Source organism: Sarcophilus harrisii, chromosome 5 (genome assembly GCF_902635505.1).
Source record: "Sarcophilus harrisii chromosome 5, mSarHar1.11, whole genome shotgun sequence".
Taxonomy (NCBI): domain Eukaryota; kingdom Metazoa; phylum Chordata; class Mammalia; order Dasyuromorphia; family Dasyuridae; genus Sarcophilus; species Sarcophilus harrisii.
Genome location: NC_045430.1, coordinates 204,942,097 through 204,967,340, shown reverse-complemented (window position 1 = coordinate 204,967,340; position 25,244 = coordinate 204,942,097). Strand labels below are relative to the sequence as shown.

At 36.1% G+C, this 25,244-nt stretch overlaps 1 protein-coding gene across 5 annotated transcripts in view; it reads right to left on the bottom strand.

Annotated features, from left to right (window-relative positions):
• DPP6 (dipeptidyl peptidase like 6) overlaps positions 1-25,244 on the bottom strand; it is a 1,318,691-nt gene that overhangs the window by 174,299 nt on the left and 1,119,148 nt on the right. For all 5 annotated transcript variants that reach the window (XM_031941254.1, XM_031941257.1, XM_031941253.1 and 2 more), the window contains exons 9-10: positions 3,157-3,311; positions 1,002-1,099 (exon numbers count right to left, since the gene is read on the bottom strand). In XM_031941254.1, coding sequence (XP_031797114.1) covers positions 1,002-1,099; positions 3,157-3,311 — 253 coding nt within the window. The remainder of the gene's footprint in view (positions 1-1,001; positions 1,100-3,156; positions 3,312-25,244) is intronic.

Sequence of the window (25,244 nt, the reverse complement as noted above, 5' to 3'; positions counted from 1 at the left end):
TGCCACCAGAACTTTGCTTTAAGGAAGGATATTGTGAGGGGTCAGCAGCATTTTTTGGCAGCTTACTTCCTATCCTGCTTTGTTCTGCCCCCATCCTCTTTGGAGGAATGTTTGCTACCTCCCTTGGATCTTAGAAACTTCATGCTATATACCAAGTGTGCTTTTTCCTTTGATGGCCACATTACAGATGATCACTAAACCTCAGCAGCTGTCTCCCACCCCCCTCTCCTGGATCAACTGAGAAAAAATGGCTGTCTCCAGTTCTGCATATATGGGTACATGTAGTTGGAACAAGGTATAGAAAAAAATCTCACTTTGAGTGAGGATGGGGGAAAATCTTCTTGAAAATACTTATAAATGAGCCTTAGAAACAAATCCATTTTCTACATTTGAGATGTTAGCTCAAATCTAACCTTTTAATACAATCCAATCTTTTAATATTAGAAATGACTCCCAATCAGGATATCTTTCAGGAAAATACTAACTTCTAATAAATATAATTGTCATTATTTTAATAAAAATTGTCATCATTTTAACAAAATTCGGGTATTACCCAAAATACCACTGTTTTGGCCAGGAAAGGAAGAACAGGGGACACAAAAGAGAGAACATAAGTGGGTGGCTCAGAGGTTGAGCTCACCAACCTACTGGCAGTATAAAGTTTCAGTGATATGTAAAAAGCATATTTCTGATTCCTAAGACTGGTGGTTGAATTCAGTAAAGAAATGTCAAATATATTTTTCAATAGGTTGAGAATTCTTATTTTAACAAAAGAGATTTATCTGTTGTAGGTATGTTCTGCTTTAAAGAAATACTGAGTTCAAAAAATCCTAATCTTCTCAAAAAGATCAAATATAGAATTGGGTCACACAATAGTGGAGAAACCCAGAATGTCTGTTCCTGAGAAGCTCATACTGAGAAATATGAGACAGAATGATTAAAATATTGGATTGAAAACATATTATTAACATGTGCTATGGTGAAAACATAAAGAAGCAAACCTCATTCTTGGATCATCTGGTGGTGTCATTTCCAAATCATGAGTAGGCCCATTTAAACCGATGACATGTAAGGAAATGCTTGGATTTTCACACCCAGCCTAGGATACAAAAGAGAACATGGATAGTATTAGTAATAATTGACACTATACTTTTTTTTGCCTTGTAAAATATTTTCATGTTTATTTCATGGGTTATACAAACTCAAGACATACTCAAGGGAATTTAATTCTCATAGAGAATGGCTAAAAATGCTCTATGTTGGGATATTTAACACTCTCGCTTGGGAAATACATGAGGATTGGACTGATTTTCTTCCTTCTCAATTTCCTATCTTTTTCTCTTCCTCTCTACAGCATTTTCCCCCTATTATCCACACCCTTATCATCTCCCAGAGAAAGAAGAGGGAGAAACCAGAAGTAAGAAAAGAGTTCTGGAGTAGCAAGATGACAGAACAAATAGGAAATTATTCAAGAGGAGTTTTTACAGCTCTCAAGAGGGATGAAATTAAAGCCTTCTGAACAAGATTGAGTACAGTGTTCTGCTTTGAACTCTTATATTCTTGCCATTGCCAGTTTGGCTATGGTGTGTACCCACCAAACATATTACATACCCAAAATACCACTGTTTTGGCCAGGAAAGGAAGAATAGGGGACACAAAAGAGAGAACATAAGTGGGTGGCTCAGAGGTTGAACTCACCAACCTACTGGCAGTATAAAGTTTCAGTGATATGTAAAAAGCATATTTCCAGTTCCTAAGACCGGTGCTTGAGTTTAGTAAAGAAATGTCAAATATATTTTTCAGTAGGATGAGAAGCCTTATTTTGAGGACTGCTTCTACAAGGAGGAACTGCAAAATACTTTTGGCTGGAATATGAAGGAGACCTATTTAACTCACAACTCTCCTGTTCCTAATAATGCTAGGGATTAACATCTTTCATGCTTAAAGGAACTTGTCCCTGGATTTACCAGAAACTGAATGGGCAAAATGAGGGATCCTTTCTCTCTGTTTTTTTTTTTTTTCACTGTGAGGAACGATTTTGTCATTCATTCAAAGAGATACTAAATAGGGAGACATTCATATTGTATTTCTCACACTACAGAGCTCAAGGATTGGGTGAAAGAATTGGGAAAAGAGAAGGACATCAAAGACATGAAAATACTTTTTTCAAATATCTGAAGGGCCTTCAAGTAGAAGAAAGATTATATTTTTCCTGCTTAGTTCCAGAGGGCTATACAAGAAGGAATCATTTGAAAAGGCAGAGAGAGATATAAATTTGATTTAGTTTAGACCTTCCTAACAGAACTCTCCAGAAGTGACATGGACTGTCCCTAGGAGATATTGAGATCCCACTCTAGAGATCTGTAAGCAAAACCTAGATGCCTCCCTTGGTGGAATGTTGTAAAAGGTATTTCTACTCAAGTAAGAATTGGGGTCAGATGATTTCTGAGCTTCTCTATGAAATGATGACATTCCCACATATTTCTCTCTTTACTTCCCACCATGCTCTGCTACTGGCTGTAGAATCAAGTGTATCTACCTCTGGATGGTGGCTATCATAGTCATCAGTTGGTACACTTGTATCCTCTCTTTAGTTTCATGCAAGTGAACTGCCAGTGTACATTAAAAATGGAAAAAACACTGAGCTAAGAGTTGGGAATCCTGAGTTCTGGTTTAAACTCTGCTATTGCTTTGTGGTATCACTTGGATTGTTATTTAAATTCTCTGTGCCTCAGTTTTCTCATATGTAAAATAAGGAGACTGGGCTAGATGATCTCCAAGTCCCTTTCAGCTTCAAATCCTATAAATATTCTATGATTCATGAGTGAAGGAGGGAAAAAGAATAAGGGTGGGAGGCAGATATAGTCACCAACTGAGGGAAAACAAGATTTTTTTTTATTCTGTTCTAAAGTTTAGTTAAATGACTAACCCCAGCTTAGGCAAACACAAAAGGTAAATTTACCAACCATCAAATTTAACTAAACAAAGATGGCAATTTAATGAGAAATAATTAATCTTTTCTCTGTTTACTGTAACGCTCATAAGCATCTCTGATTAGTACATCTCCACATCGGAGTCAGCTGAAAGCGGAAAGACCTATGAATAATGCAAGCAATCAGTTCAGCAAAAGGAAAAGTCGAGTGCCATTTCTCTTACCTTGGGATAATGATAAGGTTTAACAGTGGGGTAGATAGCGCCAGTGTAGGTGGGCAGTTCCATGATGGGCACTCGGGAATCATTGATTGTGGCATAGGCTAACCTAGTCCCGTCTGGAGACCACCAGTGAGCAATGTGAGTCTTTAAAATCTCCTCTGGGAAAAGAAAAGAAAGTGGAGGAAACAGATAGAATAGAAATCAGTTAAATGCCATTACAAATGGTATGATGTCCAAGAAAATGCACTATCCACTTCTAGGTGGCACAGAGGGCAGAGTGCTGGACCTGGAGTGAATAAGTTCACTTTTTTTCAGTCAGGTTCTACTCTTTGTGACCCCATTTGGGGCTCTTTTGGAAAATGTACTGGAGAGGCTTGCCATTTCTTTCTCCAGCTCATTTGACAGATGAGGAAACTGAGGCAAACAGAGGTTAAGTGACATGCTCAAAGTTACATAGCCAGTAAGTGTCTGAGGCTGATCTGCATTCAGAAAGATGAGTCTTTCTGACTCCAGACCCAGCAGTCTCTATCCATGGTATAATGTAGGTGCTCCTGGAATTAGGAAGACCCAAGTTCAAATCCAGCTTCAGATACTTGCTCCACTGTGAAATGCTGAGTAAGTTGTTTAACTCCTGTTTGCCTCAGTTTCTTCATGTGTAAAAAAGGATTAAAAATACTATCTCCTATAGTTGTGAGATAATAATTGTAAGGTACTTACTTAGTACAGTGTTTTGTAATATTAACTCAGTATGTCTTCACAATGTCTTGTATGTTTTCATCCATTTCATGGGTATTCAATAAGTATGTGATGATAATCACAGCTTAGAAAAACTTTGTTCAATTCAAACTTTTATTAAATATCTACTACACAGTAGGCATCATATTAAATGTGGAGGAGACAAAGATAAACTGATACAATTGCCTCTCAAGAGGCTTCCATTCTTTCAGAAGATATCAAACCCCTAATCTTTAACTGATCATTAAAAAAATCACTATCAGGAATGATTTGAAAAGTTGATTTTTGGATGGTGACAGGTCTTAGATCATGTAATATGCAGCTGTATCTGGATGTGAAGTCAGGATCTCTGACACCAAATTATAGGTTCTTTTTATCATACCACATTCAATCTCATGTTCCACACAGTTTGTAGTTCCCTTCAGATACAGGCAGAATGTGAAGTTCTGGGCTCAGTGGGAGTCTCAAAGGTCAATTTCATTCTGATCACTATAGTAAGGTAGGAAAAAAAAATCTTAGAAAAATTCACAAAAGTTGAAACAAAAAAAATCTGTGGAATCCTTCTCAGTTATCTGATTGTGGAATGGAACTATTATCAGCAGAAACCAAGAGTAGCCAATCAATTAGTAAATAAACAACATTTATTGAGTTACTGCAGAAGCATTATTGGAGGGACACCTGCAGGGGTTATATTCTACAATGCTCTTATGAAGCTAATAAACTAGTTGGGGAAACTGGATCTCTGGGTCTCCTTGAAGAGAAAATATGGATGTATGTACGCCTTAAAGTAAAGGGCATATAATCTGTAGCACCATATTGCATGAATGCATGTGGACAGAGAGTTACATTTGGTGTCAGCAAATCCTGAGTCCAAATCCTGCCTGTGTGACCCTGTGTGTCGAGAAGACCTGGTCCAAAACCTGTCTCAAACACTTAATAGCTATATGATGTTTTCAAACTCAGCATCAAATGAGATAAAAGATACAAAGTACTTTGCAAACATTAGAAGTATAAAAATGCTAGATATTATTATTGTTAATGATAAGAAAGAACAGTAATCTAATAAAGCTTTTGGAATACAGAATGAATGAGCATCCACTATATATGTCTGATCATTGCAAAATTAAAATCATTTACAGTGACTAATTTGCTTTCCAAATAGATTTTCGATAGTGATGATCAAAGGAAAAGGTATATAGATTATAGGAGGAAGAAGGGGAAATGGAGAAAAAAATATAATAAGGAAAAAAAAGGATCTGCAATTTCTTTATGTCTATAGATGGCTGGGAAAGTGACTTTACATTCAAGTTTGGAAATGAGGTGCACTGAAAATGAAAATGAAAGGAGTTAATTCTAACCCATTCTCTTACTACAGTGAATAATAGAGATTCCAGTAGATGGTAACCTGGAAAAAATAGTCACCATTTGCAATGCAATGAAATTTGCTGATGATTCTGCTCCATCCTGATGGCACTTCAGGGCTAAAATGAAATGTTAACTGAAAGTTTGCTCGAATGATAGCTAGAAGTGAACAGCATTCAAGGAAAGGAAGTGAAGGGGAAAAATGGAATGAATAGAGAAGCATGCTAAAAAAAATTACATTCCAATATCTGACAAAAATGTGTCAGAGTAGTTTTTAAAGGACATTAAGTCATATCCAACACATGAAAATCCAGAATAGGAATTTGAAATGATGGACTGCCACAAAGAAGTTAATGAAAAAACTTGATTCTTAACTAATCAAATGAGCCTTGCTAGTTGTGTTATTCTGGGGAGAATCATTTAACCCAATTTGCTTCAGTTTCCTCATCTGTAAAATGAGCTGAAGAAAAAAATGGCAAATTATTTCAGTATCTTCAAGAAGAAAACCTCAAATGGGGTCATAAAGAGTCAAGCAAGAGTGGAAAAAACTAAACAAAAACAATACTTCTATTGTAAGCTCAGGACCACCTCACTCAAGCACAGAGGGGAGACAAGACAATCCCCAAGGCTACAGAGGGTCAAACTATATTCCAGGCCATGTTGGCAAAGCCATATAACACATGTTGCATAAAAACAGACTCTTCTAATGACCCTTCAACCCTCAATTGAGATTCTACAAGTGATACCAAATTCAAATAGAAATAAGGCTTCTAAACCATGTAAAAGAATCTTTGTGGATTACATATTGACATAGAAAACCACATATTAACATTATTTATGTTTTATTGTATTTTCATTTATTTTGTTAAATATTTCTTAATTACATTTTAATCTATTTCTGGATGCACTTATGAAGAGTAAGGGCTTCATTTAGCCAATAGTAGTCAGGTGATATCTCTGTTCTAGATTTTTCACCTTCTGGGGTTTCATTTGCTATAGGGTTTTAATTTTGTTGTGTATGTGTCACAGGTCAATTTGGAAGCTCAGAATAACTTTTTTTAAAGTACAAAATTAAAATACATAGGATTGTAAAGAAGACTAATTATATTGAAACAGGTATTGCAACATTAAAACAAAAACATGAGCTCCAGGTTAAGAACCCTTATTTAGAAAATAATAACTAAAATATATAAGATGCTTTGAATTTACAAGAATATTCATGTATATTATCTAATTTGAATCATACAACAATACAATACAATCAGGTAGGTTACCTAAAAGTATCATAGGCTTAATCATTTTCAATTGTGTCTTATTCTTCCTGACCCCATTTGGGAGGATATTTGTAAAGTGTTTTGTGAACTTAAAATATTTTTGTTCTTGTTTCCATTTTGTCCAATTTTCCATGACCTCATTTGGGTTTTTCTTGGCAGAAATAGTAGAATGATTTGCCATTTCTTTCTCCAGCTCATTTGACAGATGAGGAAATTGAGGCAAACAGGATTAAGTGATTTGTCCAGGGTCACACAACTAGTTCCAGGCTCCGGGTACAGTTCCTATACCACCTAGCTGCCAAAAAAAGTATTATTATGCTAGTTTTCCTGACTACACACCCAGTTTATTCCCAAGAAGTCTTTTTTTCTGCAGACCTTTCTGGCTCTCTCCAGATCAACCATCACATTAATCAATCAACAAAGACATTTAAGCACCTACTTTTGGGCTAAGCCTTCCAAGACAAAACATGAACAGTTCCTATTCTCAAATGAGTCTTCTCCTTCATGTGACAGTCAATGATCTGTATTCGTAATGTGAATTAAACTTCTTGGATTCCTGATGGTGCTACTGTTTTCATTTTGCTCCAGATCTTCCTGATCTCTGACTTTCTTAAGTCAGGGGCCTAAGCCTAGTTCCTGAGACCTCCAATTAATTAATCTGTGGTTTCATCATCATATATCAGCCTATATCTTGATGCTGATTAAGTATGCCATAGCAACATTGAAAAGAGAGCTTGAACCTTTGTCCAAAAGAACAGTTCTGCAGGATCACAGATGACATTTGCTTATTACTTTGAAGGCATGTTTTATTTGAACTGAAGTAAAAAATCTAACAGTTCACTGAAGAGACCATCTCAGTCACAGTGGTGACGAATAAATAATTGACATTTTTAGATGCTAGACTCTTAAGCCAAACAAAGCTGGACTAACCTTAGCTATTTTCCTAAATGATAGTTCTTTAATACACTGTTCCCTCTGCAGTAGTTAGATTTTTTTTCCCCTCCTTTCTCTTATATTAGCAGCTCATTAAAGAGATAATTAAGTGTAAGAAACTAAGGGGAAAAAAGAGACGGAGTAAACGAATTCTTGACATTTTAGCATTAATTACGGATGTCTTTATTCTGCAAACATTTTCTCCAGAATCTCTGGCTTAATGAGGCAGTTTGCTTGAATGTGGAACGCCAAGTGGAGTTTTAGAGCAGGGTTTTGTAAGGAGAAAATCCATTTCTTTAGACAAATTTAATTGCCTGAACCTTCACCTTGGAACGTAAAAGAACATTTTGCCATTCTTGGAGAAGTAATTAAGTTGGGAAAACCGGAGGACATTTCTTTCCCTCACCTATCCCTACCCTATCAGTGTGGAGCCATCTTAGAGTTGAGGAGGAACATAAGGCTATTTTGCTATAAAATGCTGTCACATTTTCTTTTGAAGAAACAGAAAGGTATGTTAAAGTAATGTCAGCCTTATGGAGGTGGTTGGACTTTTTCTCCAATTTTTTAATCACAGAATTTTAAAGGAGCAAATTTCATATGTTTGCCTATTTATGAAATCTGGCTGCTGCATAGCTGAAAGGATGCCAAAGGGCCACTCTGGCCAAGTGCATGAAAAACATGAAACTAAGTTTGCAGAAAGAATATAAGAACTCAGTTACAGAACTCAAGTGCAAATCCCACATCTGCCACTTACTACCTGTATGAGGTCCAGCAAGTCCCTTCACCACTGTGTTTTGGTTTTCTTCATCTCCAAAAATGGGATTGGAGTGGGATTTGGTTGGATCATATTTCCTTCTTTTTTCCTTGTGTTCCCCTCTCTCCTTCCCTCCTTTTCCTTCCTTCCTTCCTTCCTTCCTTCCTTCCTTCCTTCCTTCCTTCCTTCCTTCCTTCCTTCCTTCCTTCCTTCCTTCCTTCTTTCCTTCCTTCCTTTCTTCCTTCCTTCCTTCCTTCCTTCCTTCCTTCCTTCCTTCCTTCCTTCCTTCCTTCCTTCCTTCCTTCCTTCCTTCTTTCTTTCCTTCCTTCTTTCCTTCCTTCCTTCCTTCCTTCTTTCTTTCCTTCCTTCTTTCCTTTCTTCTTTCCTTCCTTCCTTCTTTCCTTCCTTCCTTCCCTTCTTTCTCCCTTCCTCCCTTCCTTCCTTTCTACAGAAAGTTTTTTCTAAACCCTTCCCAATTATATTGTCTTCTCTCTGATAATTATTTCCTATTTGTCCTTTATATAGATATTTTTGTACATATTCATTTACTGGCTACCTCCTTAGTAGACTTCCCATTAGTTCCTTGAGGTCAGGGACTATCTTTTGCCTCTTTTTGGATTCCCGCTGCTTAGCACAGTGTCTGGCACATAGGAGTCACTTAATAAATGTTGAATGATTATTGAGTACTGATTTTAAAGCCTTTCACAATCCACTCTCTTCCTATTCCCTCCTGCATGCTTGTGATCCAGGGATATTGGTCTCCTTGCTATTCTTCACACCAAATACTTCTCCTAACTCTAGGCATTTTTGTGAGCTATCCCCCATGCCTAGAGGTTTCTTTCTCTGTTTCCGTCTTCTGATTTTTCTGGTTTGCTTTAAATCTCAGCTAAAATTCCACCCTTTGCAACAAGCTTAATGCTATTGTTTCCCCTCTGTGATTATCTCTAATTTGGCCTATGTGTATCTTGTTTGTATATAGTTATCTGTATGATGGGTCCCCATTATACTGCAAACTTCTTGAAAATATGGATTTGTTTTTGTTATTTTATGTATCCCCTGTATTTATTCCTGTGTCTAGCATTTTCATAGTATGTGCTTAGTAAATGCTTGTTGATTGATTAAATGGTTAATTAATTAAAGGACAGAGTGTGGGAGAAGGAAAAATTATGACAAAAAAAAAACACTTTCTAGATTTGCTGATTAAGTTGGTTAAGCCCTAAATCCCATAGCTGGGCAGGAGAATAGAAGGAAATAGGTCACTTATGTCAAGAATGGGTTTCAATACAGTGTAATACTACTAATACATACTACACCAAAGCACTGTACGCAATGGGAACTCATTAAAACCCTTTTAAATGACTGGTATTCCAAAGACATAATAGTTGTTCTAAAAGGTATTTCCTAATGATCTTCTCTTATAGTATGTGCCATTCAAACCTAACCCTTTGGCCTAAACTATCTATATAATTGACAGTAGCTCTTCTCTTCACTTGGGCTGTGGTGACCTAATTCCAATACAGCTTTTACCTGTGGGTTTTATTACTGAGGATACACACCTCAAACCTTTATTGGAGGTTTCAGAGATAAAAGGCTGCTTTTCACTCAACTTCATAAAAAACCATTATTAGAGTATAACCTAAAAGGCCAAATCTCATATTGAACCAGAAAACTTAAAGGAGTTTGTCAGTAGGAGGTATTGATATGGCTAATTAAAAAAAAGACTTTGGAGAATAGAAAGCCTATATAGAGGAAAAGACAAAGTCTTCTAAGAAAGGAAAAAAAACAGGCAAACCATCCAGGGATCATCACTGGTATATATCATATAAAGATAATCATTTATCCAACAGGAGCCTATTGTTTTAAAGTTATGTGCTAGATTCTTTCAGCCTGGGCAAGCTGAGCCACCTAGACACAATACTTTTTTCCTTCTCTAAAATAGCAACAGCATCACTATCTGGGAGCATGATCAGCCTCGGGAGTTCAAGCCCATAAATTTTGTCTGTTATTCTTCTTGCCTGTGAAATGGGGACAATAATACCTGCTTTAACTATTTTTACATGATTGTTTTGAGGTAAATGCTTTATAAACCTTTCATCATTTCATAGTTATTATTTTCCAATATGAAAATGCACAAGCAGACATACTCTCATGCAATGGTCTTCAAATTCCCAATGCTCATAATTCAGGACCCCTAAAAGCTATATCCAGCTACATTTACCACATTCAAAAATAAAACTCATTTTAAAATTATTTATCTAAAATAAAAATACAAGCTATTATGCATGAATAAAAATGATACTTTTATGGAAAAATAGTTTCCAAAATAAAACATTTCCTGAGAAGAGTGGTATTATTTTATATATTTATGCAGATCTCCTTTGCATCTGCTTAACAGAAAACAGCGAGAGTCTTTTATTTGCTTCCACATTTAATCTGTTGAATACATTGCTTTAGTTGAAGTATATGAAAAAAAATCTCACTTCATAAAGATATGTAGTTGGAAAGGGGAAGAATATTTTAATAGGTAATTGCTTCAAGTATAGATATACAAAAACAAAGCATAATTAAGAAATTTAGTAACTGTTTATTTCTGGCATGGGAGGCAGCCTGATACATATGACAGCTTCTGACCTGTACTGGCAAATCAATGCATCTTATCAATGCTCTAGGGAATTCTTAAGATCTTTAACCTTTGTGACACTTTAAAATCTGCATTGGAAGATGAATTTTCCCCATCCAGATGTTCCCAGTAACCAGAGGATTAGTGAAATCACAGGACCAGCCCTATCCTTATGTAAATATAAACTATTATTTTCTCATTGGTATGAAGATTCTTCTCAAGATCACAGATTTATGGACTAGACCATGGCCTCTCATTTTTGAGAGAAGCAATATGGTATAGTTAAAATAGAGTTGAACTGAGAACTAAAAAGACCTGGACTCAAGTCAAATCTATGATACATACAGACTGTGATCTCAGGCAAGCCATTTGATTTTTCAGGGATTTAAGTACTTTCTAACAATTGTCACTTACAGAGAAGATGTGATTATTACAAACAGAGCTTTAACCTCACTGACTCATGAAAGGGTCTTGGAGAGTCCCAGTACTTTATGGACCATACTTTGAAAACCACTGGCTTGGAATATTTTATCAAAATGATAGTTTTTTCTCTAATAATATGTTATAGGTGCAGCTAGGTGATTCAATGAATAGAATGCGAGGTCTGGAGTCAGGAGGATCCAAGTTCAAACCCAGCCTCAGATACTTAACTAGCTTAATTTAACAGATACTAACTCTGAGAAAGTTACTTAAACCTGCCTGCCTCAGTTTCCCCATATGTAAAATGACGTGGAGAAGGAAATGGCAAAGCACTCCAGTAACTTTGCCAAGAAAACACCAAATGAGTTCACAAAGAGTTAGCTATGAGTAAAATGACTTAACAACAACAGCATGCTATAATCCCAAGACTCAATATCTGGACATGATGGATAAGGGAAAGGCAGAAGAGACTTTTGATTTCATCAATATTCTTTGACCAAAGTCAAGTCAGCACCCTTTATTAAACTGACAATTTTTAGGGAGTACTTTGTATCCCTAAAAAATCAAATGACTTGCCACATAGCCTGAATGTATCCTAGATGTGACTTGAATCCAAGCCCTTTAAGTTTTGAGTTCAACTCTCTTTCAACTACACCTTTTTGCCTCTCTCAAACATGAGAAGCCATGTTTTAGTATAATCTGTGATCTTGGAGAGTTCTCATACTAATGAGAAAATAATAATTATTGGATTGGTCCTGTGATTTCATTGGTTCTGGGAACATCTGGCTGGGGAAAGGCTATCTTCCAATACATATCTTAAAGAGTTATAAAGGTCTTAAGAGCTCCCTACAGTACTGATAAGATCACTGACTTGTCAGTACAGGTCAGAGGTCCTTATATCTACCAGACTGCTTCCCACAGCAGGGACAAACAATTATTAAATTTGTTAATTATACTTTGTTTTTTAATACCAATATTTGAAGCTAATTATTTGTTAATATGAAACTTTTTGCCTTGATCTGATATGTAAATATAAAGAAGTAGGGAAAGATATAACTCTTGATTATATACTTCCCAAAACTCAAACAAACATAAAGATATTGCCAAAGACAAGAGGTTGTTGTCAAAACAGAAGTATAAGTTTACTGTGACATAGCTGGTAAATAGCTAGTAAACAAACTTGGTAAGAATGTGTTGATTTATACATGTATAAGCAGAGAAGGTTTATTCTCTCTAGGACTTATATTATTTCCTGCTACAAATTAAGTTTTTTTGGAAAGGCAGGGAGGAGAGACTATCAGGATGGACTAGGAGAAAATGGTATCTCTAACAAGTGGCAAAAAAGATGGAGGCAGGGAGGTTAGAAATCTCTGGGGCTGATTCCTAATTCTGAGGGTCACACAGGTAGTAAGTATCTTAGGATGGATTTGAATTCAGGAAGATGAGGTCTGACTCTAGGCCAGTCGCTTTATCTGCTTCATCACTTCACTGTCCATGGGACATAGGAAGGAAACCAAATTCGAGGAGAATGACAGAGGATCTCTCGCCAAAATTTTGCTTAGTGGACCAATGATTTAAGCTTAAATCCCTGACAACATTGTAGCTAGCTTATGAGACATCTATTTGTATTGCAGATCCTGCTTCTAATGCACCCCAACATGAATGGTGCATTTAAGTGGGGGAGACTTTATTGAAAGCATTCTAATGCTCCCCTATTCATGTGCTTCTGCAATAAATGAGTTTCCAAGACAGGAATTAAGTGCATGAAAATATACACATTATGTGTATTGTATATGGGGTATATATATATTTAAGTATGCATTAGAAATATTTTTTTCTCTCCTCTCCTTTCTTTCCTCTCTCCCTCCCTTCCCAGTCTGGCAACCTCATTTTACTCAAGCAAAATTCTCTCACAAATTCCCTCCACATTCTACATTCCTCCCCAGACTCTAAATTGCCACACTGATATGGAGAAGGCATTTAAAGAATGAGTGGATCCTTGTCAGGGAAGATAATCAAGTGATAATCAAATGTGTGCAAAAATTAGATAAGCAATGAGTTGGAGGGTACAAATTGCTCTGGAGCAATGCAATACGCTAGTGATGAGAGAAGCTTAAGTTGGGACTGGGGGATATGAAAAAAAATAGATAAAAGTGATGGATAAAAATAGTGTATTCTAGAAATTTCATTTGCTACTATTCATATAATTTTAGGAGAGATAGCATTATATTGGGAGTCAGAGATTTTTTTCTTTTGTACTAAATGGATACATGTGCTCAGGAAAGCAGTTTCACATCCCTGGGTCTCAGTTTCTTTCTCTGTAAAACTACGATTTCCTAAAAGTTCCATCCAGTTCTATCGATCTATTATTCAGTGGTTTTAGGGCATTGATTTGTAGAAAGGATATCAATATATGTTTTCTAGGGCCTTGAAGATTCAGCAATTTAGGACTACCTGCCGGGTGCCCAGTTAACACTAAAATAGAGACTTGTCATGCTTTTAAAACCTCTTGCTGATAGACAAAAGCTCTTTAGAGATTAGCACAAATGTGGATATTTAATGGATAAGAGTTTGACAAGAAGAGCTGTTTACAAGACCACTGGAGGTATGACACTATTGTCTACTACCGACCATTCATTCAACTGGCATGCCATGAACCCAACATCAAGAAACTTTCTTCCTTTCCAGAACATTTCATTAAATCCAGATCAATCTGATGAACACTTGTGTCTAGGATGGTGCTAGGTGCTGAGTGGGATATTTGTCCCTGTCCAGAAAGATCTTACAATCTAGTTGCAAATCTTCACTTTTTAAATAAGAAGTTTTTAAAAAGACATTTAGAAGGCACAAAAGTTTCTTCCATCTCAAAGGAATTTTACCTTTAATAATTCATTAATTTCAGTAAAAAAATATTCTTCCATTTTCAAAACATCACAAGAATGTGAAACACATTTGGAAAAATTAAATCTTGAGTTTTATCACTTTGGCAGGGTAGAAGGCCTTGCTGGAAACAGAGACTAAATATTTTTGGTGACAGGACATGGAAAGAAAGTGTAGATGTCGCCAAGAAAGAAGAGAAAGGACCTGGAAGAAAGGGGCAAAGCCTTCCTTGACAAGTCAATTAATTTACAATCTTTTCCAGGACCAGCTATGTTCATATAATACATAAAAAATTAAGGACCCATATAATGCTGTACCTAATTAAGCAGCAAATTAAATATAGTCACATTCCAACACATATAACATAGAGCAAAATAAGTGCTATCAGAAGTTAGAAAGGAAAAAAGACAATTTTGGCTGGTCATGGGATTATCCAGGAAGGTTTCATGTTTACCCTCGAAATGGATCTTAAAGAACAGGCAGGATTTGTCTAGGTTGAGAGGGAAGGAGGAAGAATATTCAGGAAGAAGGAAGAGCATGAACAATGGTGGAAAGGCTAGAATGAGTATAATTCATCAGTGAATGGAGCAACCTCAAAAAGTGATGATGGTCAAGTTAGGGTGATGTTCTCCATAGAGATATTCCCTGGTCACCTCCTATTCCTGTAGCAACCTTTCCCTTTAGACCTCAAACAACACAGTTTGAAAGCATTCTAATGTACTTATGTAATACTGTGCATTAACCTAATGTACTTACAATGTAGTATAATGCATTAACATTATGCTTATATCTTATCCTATGCTATTAAAGCATAAGTTCCATGAAAATGAGGGCCATGTATTACCTGCATATTGTATATCCTCCAGCCCATGGCAGTGGGTTTACTGCCAGAAGAAATCTAAAATTTTTCTTAAATTTGCTTTACCAACAAGGGTAAATGCATTATTGATCATTTTATTGGTCCAAATGCTCAGGGAAAAGGAAAATGACATGGTCTCCTTGCTTCCTGAAAAGGATCAATGTCGATTATCATTAACGTGCTGAGAGTTGTTTATGATCTAGGAATATGAATGTGGTTATTACAATGTAATTAAAGTTATTTTTTAAAGGACTGTAATAATTTCAGAATGAACCTCCTCTCAAACCAATCTCCATTATACCTGAAATAAAAAGAAGAAAAAAACGGACCTTTTATTTTGAGAACAAAGTAAAGGGAGGCAATGTCAGACTTTCAGGGCTGGATACTTACAAGTTAACTTATGAAGAATTCAAAATTTGTTTTTAGCTGCTCCTTCCCATCAATAAAAAGTACAATCCTCTGTGGAATTTTCTGCTTCTTCATTATCAAAACCTGATATCATTTAGCTATGGTTGAAAAGAATCTGATGGGAGGAAGGGAGCAAACACCTATCATGCACCAGATATTTTGCTAAATGCTTTATAAATATTATCTCATTTGATCCTCATAACAATCTTGGGAGGTAGGTGCTCTAATTATATTGTTGCTCTTCGTCTGTCACAGCTCTTATGATACTCATTTCACAGGAGAAGAAATAATCCAATGGAGGATGATGCCTTCTCCAGGGTCACAGAATTATAAAGAGTATGAACTCAAGTCTCCTAATGCCAGGCCCAGAGCTCCATTCACTGTGCCATGTACTTGCCTACTGGCCCAATTAGTTAATTCACACTCAACTATTAATAATGTTCCATAGATTCTTAGCATATCATAAGGATGAACTGTATTTGTGAATTCATTGATATAGATATTCCTGGGCCCTACCAAAAATAGGATGGCACTTTCTCTACAATTAGAAAGCTGTGTAGAGAATATTGAGAGGTTAAGTATCTGCCCAGAGTCCCAAAGCCAATATGTCATAAGCTGGACTTCAACTCAAGCCTTCCTCACTTTAAGATCAGCTATTTCCATACTTGGTCATCCTGATTTTACTAGAGAAAAAGTTTTAATGTCCCCTAAGAACAAATCTCCAGAGGAAGAATTTCAACCCCCCAAAGGTCTCGGTGGGGAAGTATTTAGGAAAATTCTTATAAAATCCCTCAAACCAACAAGTAGTCACTTGCTCTGCTCAGGAATGCAGCTGGCCTTGCCAAGTGAGGAAGGAGGTAATGAAATAATTGTGACCACTGGTTCAAGTTTAAATGTTCAGTGGCTAAGATGAAGTGGAACCTGCTACTAGTGATTCATCAAGTTAGGAAAGCAGAGGCTGAGGACAAGGAACAAGGCCATTCTTTAAGGCCGTTAACTCCAGAAATTTTTTTTAGTTAATGGAGAACTTTATTTTATGGATCCTAAGGCTCTGTCTCAATTCTAGCATTCCTTATTTACAGAAAAACTGGCATCTAAACCAGTAAAGATATGAGAAAAGTGGTCAATGACCTACAATCCCTATTATTAAAGTAGTAGAATATAGTGGAAAAAGCACTAATCTTGTAGTAGTATAAATCTGATGGTACATTTTTGCCTGAAAGACTTTGAAACTTTGACCAACACAGTGACTAAATTCTAACTTGAGAAGAATGATGAAACAAGCCTCTTGATGGGAAAGTTATAGAAGGGGAGAATGAGATTTTTTATATATGCACATATATATATATGTATATGTATATATATATATATATATATATATGTGAGATTATATATAGAAGGTCAATCATTAAGTAGTCATCAAGCACTTACTATGTATCTGAGCTATGTCAAACCCTAGAGATTAAGGAAGGTAAGAACATCTCCCTCCCCTTTAGAAGCTCACATTTTAAGGGGGAACATAACATACAAATAACTATATACCTACTAGATCTATATATAGAGTAAATGGAAGGCAATCTCAAAGGGGAAGCACTAACAATTGGAGAGAAGGATTGGTGGGATTTAAGCTGAGTCTCTAAACAGACCAAACACTTTGGAAACCTTAAAATACTATATAAACATGTCATTATTGTTGTTGTTGCTAAGAAACATACATTTTTGATCAAAGCTAATGTTCTAATTTGTTTTGTTTGACTGATTATAACAAAACAAAAGGAGCTTAAGGGGTGAGAAATTTGTTAATGAAAAGTAACAGAAAAAAAGGAAGAAGAGAGCATCAATAAAATTTTAAAAAGAGAAAAAACAAAAACAATTAGATATTTTCAAAACAAATTCTATATATAATAGAAGCTCATGTTTTAACACACCATCATTTTTTTTTTTTTTGTTCTGCTTTGTATATTGTAAAGCCTGTGTTTACTGAGTATTTAAGTTTCCAACTTAATCATAAAAAACAAATTAAAAAACCCTTAACCTTGAGGCTTTAAGCAAATCATTTCCTCACTTTAGGTTTTAGTTGCCTCACCTCTCAGATAGTGTCAATAATATTGTTCATACCATGTAATGTTCTGGTTAGCTTTCTGGAGGTCTCAGGACCAGACTTGTTTTCAGCAGAATAATCACCACGAGAATAGTGGAAGTCTTTATTGTTTCCTTCACCTGGGGCCAGGCTAGCTTTCCAAGGGACTTTCAGATGTGCCTTGGTCTCAGTGGAGAAGTGAAGGAGGACAGGCCAGCAGTCACCATGAGGGTCTCCGTCTTCAAGTTTCTTCCAGCCCTCCTCTAGGTCTGACTTTGACCTTTTAAATACTCTATTACAATTAAATCCATTCTGATGAATGGATTACTGACTATAAACCAATTATTATATCACTAGGGAACTATTATTTGTTGTAAGATTAAATAAATCATACTGAACTAGAGAACTATTAATCACCATGATAAACTAGATAAACCATTGTCTCATCAATTCCACTGAGCTAATACCTTGTTGTAAGAATCCTTGTCTCAAGTATATTTTTCCAGAATTCTGGCCCATTAGAACACCAAGCTCATCATAGTTATTACGAAGATCCAATAAGATAAAGCATTTGAAAGTATATTATACAAGCATCAAGTGAACTATATAATTGTATCTATCACATGATAGGCAATCCAGTTAATGTGTGGTGTTTTAAATATACCTACATGTCACCTATGTGTATAGTATTTATTGTGTATGTCTTAATATGCTAACTATGATCTATATCAGATTCTCAAGGTGTACTATACAAATACCTACTGTAATCCAATTGGGCTACAAATATTTTTGTTGGGGGGGGTATGTAATAGTTTGATTTTAGCCCCTTCATACTGGGGATGGGATCATAGTTTCCTACTGAAGTGCTGCTCACTGGAGCAAAATTCTATCTTTTCCCATTTGAAAAAATGTGATCTCTCCACCAAGTAGTGGAATGGATCGGCTTAATTTCCTCCTGGAGAACCAAAGGGAACTAGAGATATAGGGTAGGGACACTTGTGAGTGATCCTCAGGCCTAGAAGCTGGTCTGAAGTAGATCTGGAAGCTAGCTTGGGATGGTGAACTTATGGAGGACTGATCCACCAAAATTGTGGAGTTCCCACAATCCTTTTCACTGACAGAAATGATCTAAGCATGAACTAACTTGAGGAATGACTTATTAGTATTAAGATAGCTTTGATTTTAGTTCCATAGAATTACATTTGAATAGCTAATTGGACTTGGAAAGGTCCTTAAAATTCATATAGTCCTTTGTCCTTACTTAAGACTCCCGGCCTATTAATAACTCGTCTGAGGTTTGTCTAACTTTGTTAGAGCACAGTACTAAAAAATGGAAGGTTTGGTCCTCGTGCATATTATAAATTTTATTGTTTTCCCTGGTCATATACCTGTGAACCTCAGTGGCAATTCTTGGAAATGGGAATTTTTAATTTCTCCCCTCTAACCCATGAGATTCTAAGGGTTAGGATCAAACTATGACATTTATAAGAAAACAAGTAAATCTTCCAAGTTCATGTCCAAACAATGGTGGGTCAAGTATAGAAATGCCAAATACGAGATAACTTAGAGAGTAGGATGGAGGAAGAGGCAAGCACTATGAAGCCACTTTTAGTATATTCTCAGGTCTGTCCTGGAGAAAGGGGCTCTTCCATCTATAGTTAGGACCAGGACTTACTTTGATCTCTAACTCAGATTCTGATTCAGAAAGCTTTTAAATTTTTTTAAACTGAGGAGTACAGTGCTACATCATGCAGATCAGGCAAGTCTTATCTCTCTTTGGACATGAAAGTGATTTTCCTACTATGTGCCCCAAAGATATTTAACTAAAATATATTTTTTTTCTGAGGAGTGAGGGAAAAGTGAAAAGGAATGTTGCTTTTCAGGGATTCTATTGAAAGGTATATTTTGTTCAAAAAAGTCAAAAGGAAGATGCTTGAACACAGTTAAATAGACTATTGATTTCTGCCACTAAATTCCAAGAAGACATTTGACCTATATAAACAAACTTTCAAAAAATGTATGGGGAAAATGTTGTACATAATGCTTAATTTGGTGATCACATTTTCTTATCTCTACATCTAGAAATTTCCTATTAACTTTATCACCTATTTTCTTTACCTACCTTGCAGTGACCACCTTACCCCCCAAAGAGGTTCCCATCTATCCACCCATCCATCCACCCACCCACCCATCCATCCATCCATCCATCCATCCATCTGTAGCTTCTTTGTCTCCCTCTCTCTAGTCATAGGATTTAGAACTATAAGGGATGTCAGAAATAATTTGGTCTAACTCTCTTGTTTTATATATGAAGAAATTAAGGCTCAAAGAGATTGAATTGCCTACAGAATAGGTCTTCTTTTTCCAAATTCAGGGTTCTCATCAAAAAGTACATGTATATGCACATGCACAATTAACTAGAGCCTAATCTCTGCCAATGAGTTGTCACCCCTTTCAAGATAATAAGGCTTTTTGTTTTATAGAAGGGTAATTATAATAATAGGAATTTTAGGCACCCTGGAAGGCCAATAGGTCATATGTAGGTCCTCTTAGGGTCTTTCAAATGTTAGCCTCCATACTCTTTGTTCCAAGATAAGGCTGGAAAATATGCTGGACTAAAATTATTACTTTGCTTTGTAATTATATACTGGTTTTTAAAAAATGCCTTTTTAAGAAACACTAACAAAATGTGGTATTGATTTAATAATCTATACAATGCTTGGTTAGTTGTCTGTCATAAAATTGATAGCAGATTTAATGACAATTTTTAATTTCCGTAGCTAAAGTTTTGTGTTCTTGGTATTCTGCCAAGGCTGATCATTTAAATATTCACAGTAATGCTAAAATGATTAAAATCCTGAAATTAGAGATTTAATTGAATAGTGCATCAACCTCCAAATGAGATTAACTATTCCTATTTACTCAGAATCCCTTTAAAGCTTCAAGTCTAGGAATTTGCACAGTTTTGCAAGCTTGAATTTTCCACCATGTTGCTGAGGATAGATTTAAGATCAAATCCAACTTTCAGTTTTTTTTTTTTTTTGCTTTAGTTTTAACCCTATACAATAAGAATAATTATTCTTCCTCAGATGGATTGCAGAAAACCTCATTACAATATTCTTTTTTTTCTCAGGAAAATTTGTAGGAGAACAACAGCCTTAATCAGTCTGAGTTATTCAGCATCATTATTTCTCAATATCAGTGGAAGAGCACATTTTTAAAAGAACAGACATCACAAAAAGGAAATTAGGTCTCAGGTTTTTTTAAGGGGGAAGGTTAATTAACTATAAATTATAAACAACCCTTTGAACCACTGCTATATACAACTGCATCAAATTACTAATTATTCTCCATTCCATTGTCCAAGGGTGGGAATCTGCATTTCAATTTGCAGATACAAGCTGAAGGCAGAAAAAGCCTTAGTTCTGCATAAGGGGATAAGGGGAAATACCCTATTACCATGTGAATTATATGCCAAAAATTCATCAGATATGCATAAGATGCTGCCACCCTGTTTCTAAGATGCAAATAGAAAATGCTGGTCATACATGAATGATAGGAAAGCAAAGCAAAATTCTGGAGAATAAAAACTGAACATTGCAGGCTTTTGAAACTATCCCTAGAGACAGCCTGGTATACTAGAAAGAGAACTAGAGTAGGAAGGTGACGTGGATTTGTAACTCAACTAACTGTGAGACTTTGGACAAGCCATTTAACTTCCTCTAACTTCAACTGATTCATTTGTGAATATGCCTTTTTTTTTTTTTAACTCTAGTAAATTCTATATAGCAGCTAGATGGTACAAAGGATAGAAGGTTTCTTTTCAGGAAAATCTGAATTCAAATCCAAGCTTATATTGGCAGTTAACAAAAGGAAAAAAGAAAGGAAAACACAAAAGTTGGATTTGATCTTAAATCTGTCAACTGCCTATGGAAGAAAATTCTCACTTACATAATAACCCTGCAAACTCACAGAGTTTAGTGGCTTTTTGGGACCCAGTTTTTTCATCTCCAAAATGATGGAATGTATATGACCTAAGGTTTCTTCTAGCTATAACATTTATGATTTTAAGTTATGAGGGCCTGAAATACAAGTGGCATAGGAATGAAAAGAAATATAATAGGTATTAGTGCTAATTTAGATAAGGAGAATGAAAGAAGGTTGACTCAAATATAAGTAGTAGTTATAAAATCTGGATGATTGAGGCAATAGTGATACATAGACTGTATTAGGGATTTAAGATGGGGTAAAGTAATGATGAATATCTTAAGGGTTATGATGTAATAAAACCCACACTATGGTTTTTTTTTCTCATCTTTTCCTGGGGGTCAAAATTGGCCCATCACAGTTGCTCAGAATTAGGATTTGATTTAACGTTCCTTTATTTATATCAGGGTAGTGATTATATGGACTCGTCACCTCGTTTTGCTTTTTTGGTTTTGCATCAATTCATAGAAGTCTTCCCATGCTTCTCAGAATTTCTCATGTTTGTTGTTTCACAGTGTGATAATATTCTAATGCATTTTATACCATGATTTGTTCTTCCAACCTATAGTTTCCAGGAGTCCATTTTGTTTTCTTCACAGAAAAAAATTTTGCTACAAATATTTTGCTGTACATCATGCCTTTTGATCATGTTAGAGTATATGTATGGCTGTATCACTTTAATTTTTGATAGATGAGGAAAATAATACTGAGATAGGAGCAGAGACATACCTATGATCACACAAATTCTTAGTGTAACAATTGTGACATCTGTTTCTGGCTTGTAATGTGTGAGTAGGGGATCATCCTAGAATACCCCAGGCTCAAGCTTTCCTATAAGTAAATGATGACTCTATTAGAAGGGCTTCAGATCAACTCATTATCTTTTATCCTTATATGCCTTTTTATTGTTCTGATAAAATGAGTAGCAAAATAAGAACTTTTATGCAGAGGCAAAAGACAAAATTCTGAATGCTCATGCTTTGGAAAAGATCTTTTCCTGTATCCCTCCAGAAATTCCCTCGCCATGGGTTCTGGGCAGGTCCCTGAATGTATTCATGGAATGTTAGTTTAACAGAGCCACAACAATACTCTGATTAAGCTTTGCAAGCTCACATTTATTTAACATGACTTTGAGACTGGCTGAAAACAACTGACCATAGCAGTCTTTATTCCAACAGTATAAAGTATGTATTTATTTCTGTATCCTAATCATGGAAGAGGCAATTTCATTTAAGTGTCATAGAATTCACAAAATAGCAAATACTGAAAAAAGAATCTTCTTCCTCATCTAGAAACATGATTCAATTGTATTTTTTTTCCTTATTTCTAGCCACAATAAGTGCCCAAGCTTCCAGTAAGTGGCAAGGAACCTCAGTGCCTGCTCTAACATCAGAGATCCCAACCATAATCACTTGAACTTCATTTCTTACCCACTTATTCCTTGTCTTTGTTGCCTTCTCAGGGCCCAGGGCTGCAGACCTCCTTGGATTTACTCCATTATTAGTCTATTTAATGTTTTCTGCTCTTTATTCCTTTCATTGCTACACCTAGGATACCTGCCAGAATTTACCAGCTTAGCTAGCTTGTGGTTGGATCTACATTTTCCTTCAGAATCCATCCCATTTTACTCACGCTCTGGGTTGACTTTTGCATCTAAAACATAGCAAATTATTTAGAAGAATAGTGTGTAAGCACTTGTTCATTGTAAAGGTTTTACTCTTTTCTTTGGTGGAGTCTCCATCAAGAAGAATGAAGTTTTAAATTTCTCAAAACCCATCAGTGACACTAGCCGGATGACTATATTAGCTTCAAGAAACAAGTCACATGGTAGAAAAGAACCAGATGGATTAGAGTCCTCATGGCTCTAGGGAATCAATCTGGTCAGCACAGATGGCAGTGGAATAGGACAAGACAGGTTCCAATGTTAGACAAGGCATAGTGAATAAGGTTTCAGGAAGACAGAAGAGTAAACTAGGGTTGGTTGCAAGAAATCAAAAGCTCTGAGAGAATAGTTCCTCCAACAAAATTCTACTGTCATTTGGAAATAGATGATAGTTATATCATATTGGAAACAACTGGAATCTAGAACCTTGAGAGATCTACTAGGGTGAGAGAAATGATAAGGTCCTAGCATCAGTAGATAATATGAGAAAATACAGACAGTTGGGGAGAGGAGTGGCAGGAGAATGTCCATCATTGGATAACAGGTAGTTTAGTGAAGGGAAATCTGGTGGTATATGTTGATGACTCCTGTAGGAAAACCTCCAAAGCAGTAAGGCAACATAAAACCAAGCTAACCACCAGAGATTTAGAATTAGGATATGAGGTCAAAACAGAATGAGGAGTAAAGCTAATTTAAGATTTAGAAGTGGTAGAAACCTAAAAAGATGATGTGTTCCACCCCTCTCATTTTGCAGAACAGTTAACAGACCCAGAAGGTTATACAACTTGCCAAAGTTACAGCAGGCAAACAGTACCTCTGTGTTCCTGGCATCACAAATATTTAAGTGCCATGGAAAGCAGCAATTTCTGGCAAAAATAAGTGTATTGATGACAAATAAGATGAAAAGAATATTTTGTAGTATTCCAATTCCCATTATACCTCAGCAGCTTGCTTCACTTGCTTACCTCTGGTTCTAGACATGCTCAAAGTGGGTGACATGTATAACTGACATTTTTACTGTTCTGCCCAGCTACACTGTAAGTTTTATATTTCTTTGTGTCAGTGGTAGGTTTTGTCCTAAGGGTTTCCTCACTGCAAATCTGGCATTCTTTTAGCTAAGCCACGCTGCCTTGGAGCACCCTGACCAGAACAGATGCTCAATATATGCAGCCATGAATAGCACCCCTCCCCATTTCAGTCAAGTCTATCTCCTATAATCTTTTCCATATGAATGGACAGAGAAAATCAAGATGTTAAGTATTGAGTAATTGCATATACTGCTCATTTATCAATACACAAAAGTTTAATAAAAAGAAATACAAAACAATACCCTGTTCTCCTCCAAGCCCAGAGTCTTTCTTTCCTTCCTTCCTTCCTTCCTTCCTTCCTTCCTTCCTTCCTTCCTTCCTTCCTTCCTTCCTTCCTTCCTTTCTTTCTTTCTTTCTTTCTTTCTTTCTTTCTTTGCATCAGACAACTCACAAAGAAACTTTCTCAATCAATGAGCTGTTCTGCTCATTTCAGAACCTTAGAGAGTTCCTTAGGATCTTGAGAAGTTAAGTAACTTACCTAGGTGCCACAGCCATAAGCATGTTCTGAACCTAAGTCTTCTTGAATTTCTAGATGACTATTTACCAACTAAATCTTTTAAATTCCCTTTAGACTCTACTAGCTTCTGTGGTTGGCATAGTATAGGCCCGTTAGGAAGTGTCTGTGATACTTATTATCTAAGTCACCCTCCTGGATTCAAGTGGATGTTGGTAAGGCTAAAATATTCACATTTGGAGGAGAGGAAGGGGAGTGATGGGCTGCTTAAAGTTCTATTTTATTTGCCATTGAGTTGTGTCTGAGAGTGGTCATTGACATTTCTATTCTCCTGTTTATAATCAGAGAGGGGAGCTTGAAGTCAGATAACTGGATGGAAAGATGCTAAAGTTCTAGTGAAAACAAAAAAAAAAACAAGTAGAAATATGGGAATATTGTTAGTGACTCCCCATTATCACCTTATGGAGAATTAGTTAATCACAGAACTTTCAGTTACCCCCAAAGTCCTAAGGACAGAAGGCAGGTAACTTTTTGAAATGAGGTGAGGGAATAGAGAGGAGAGAATGAGTAAATT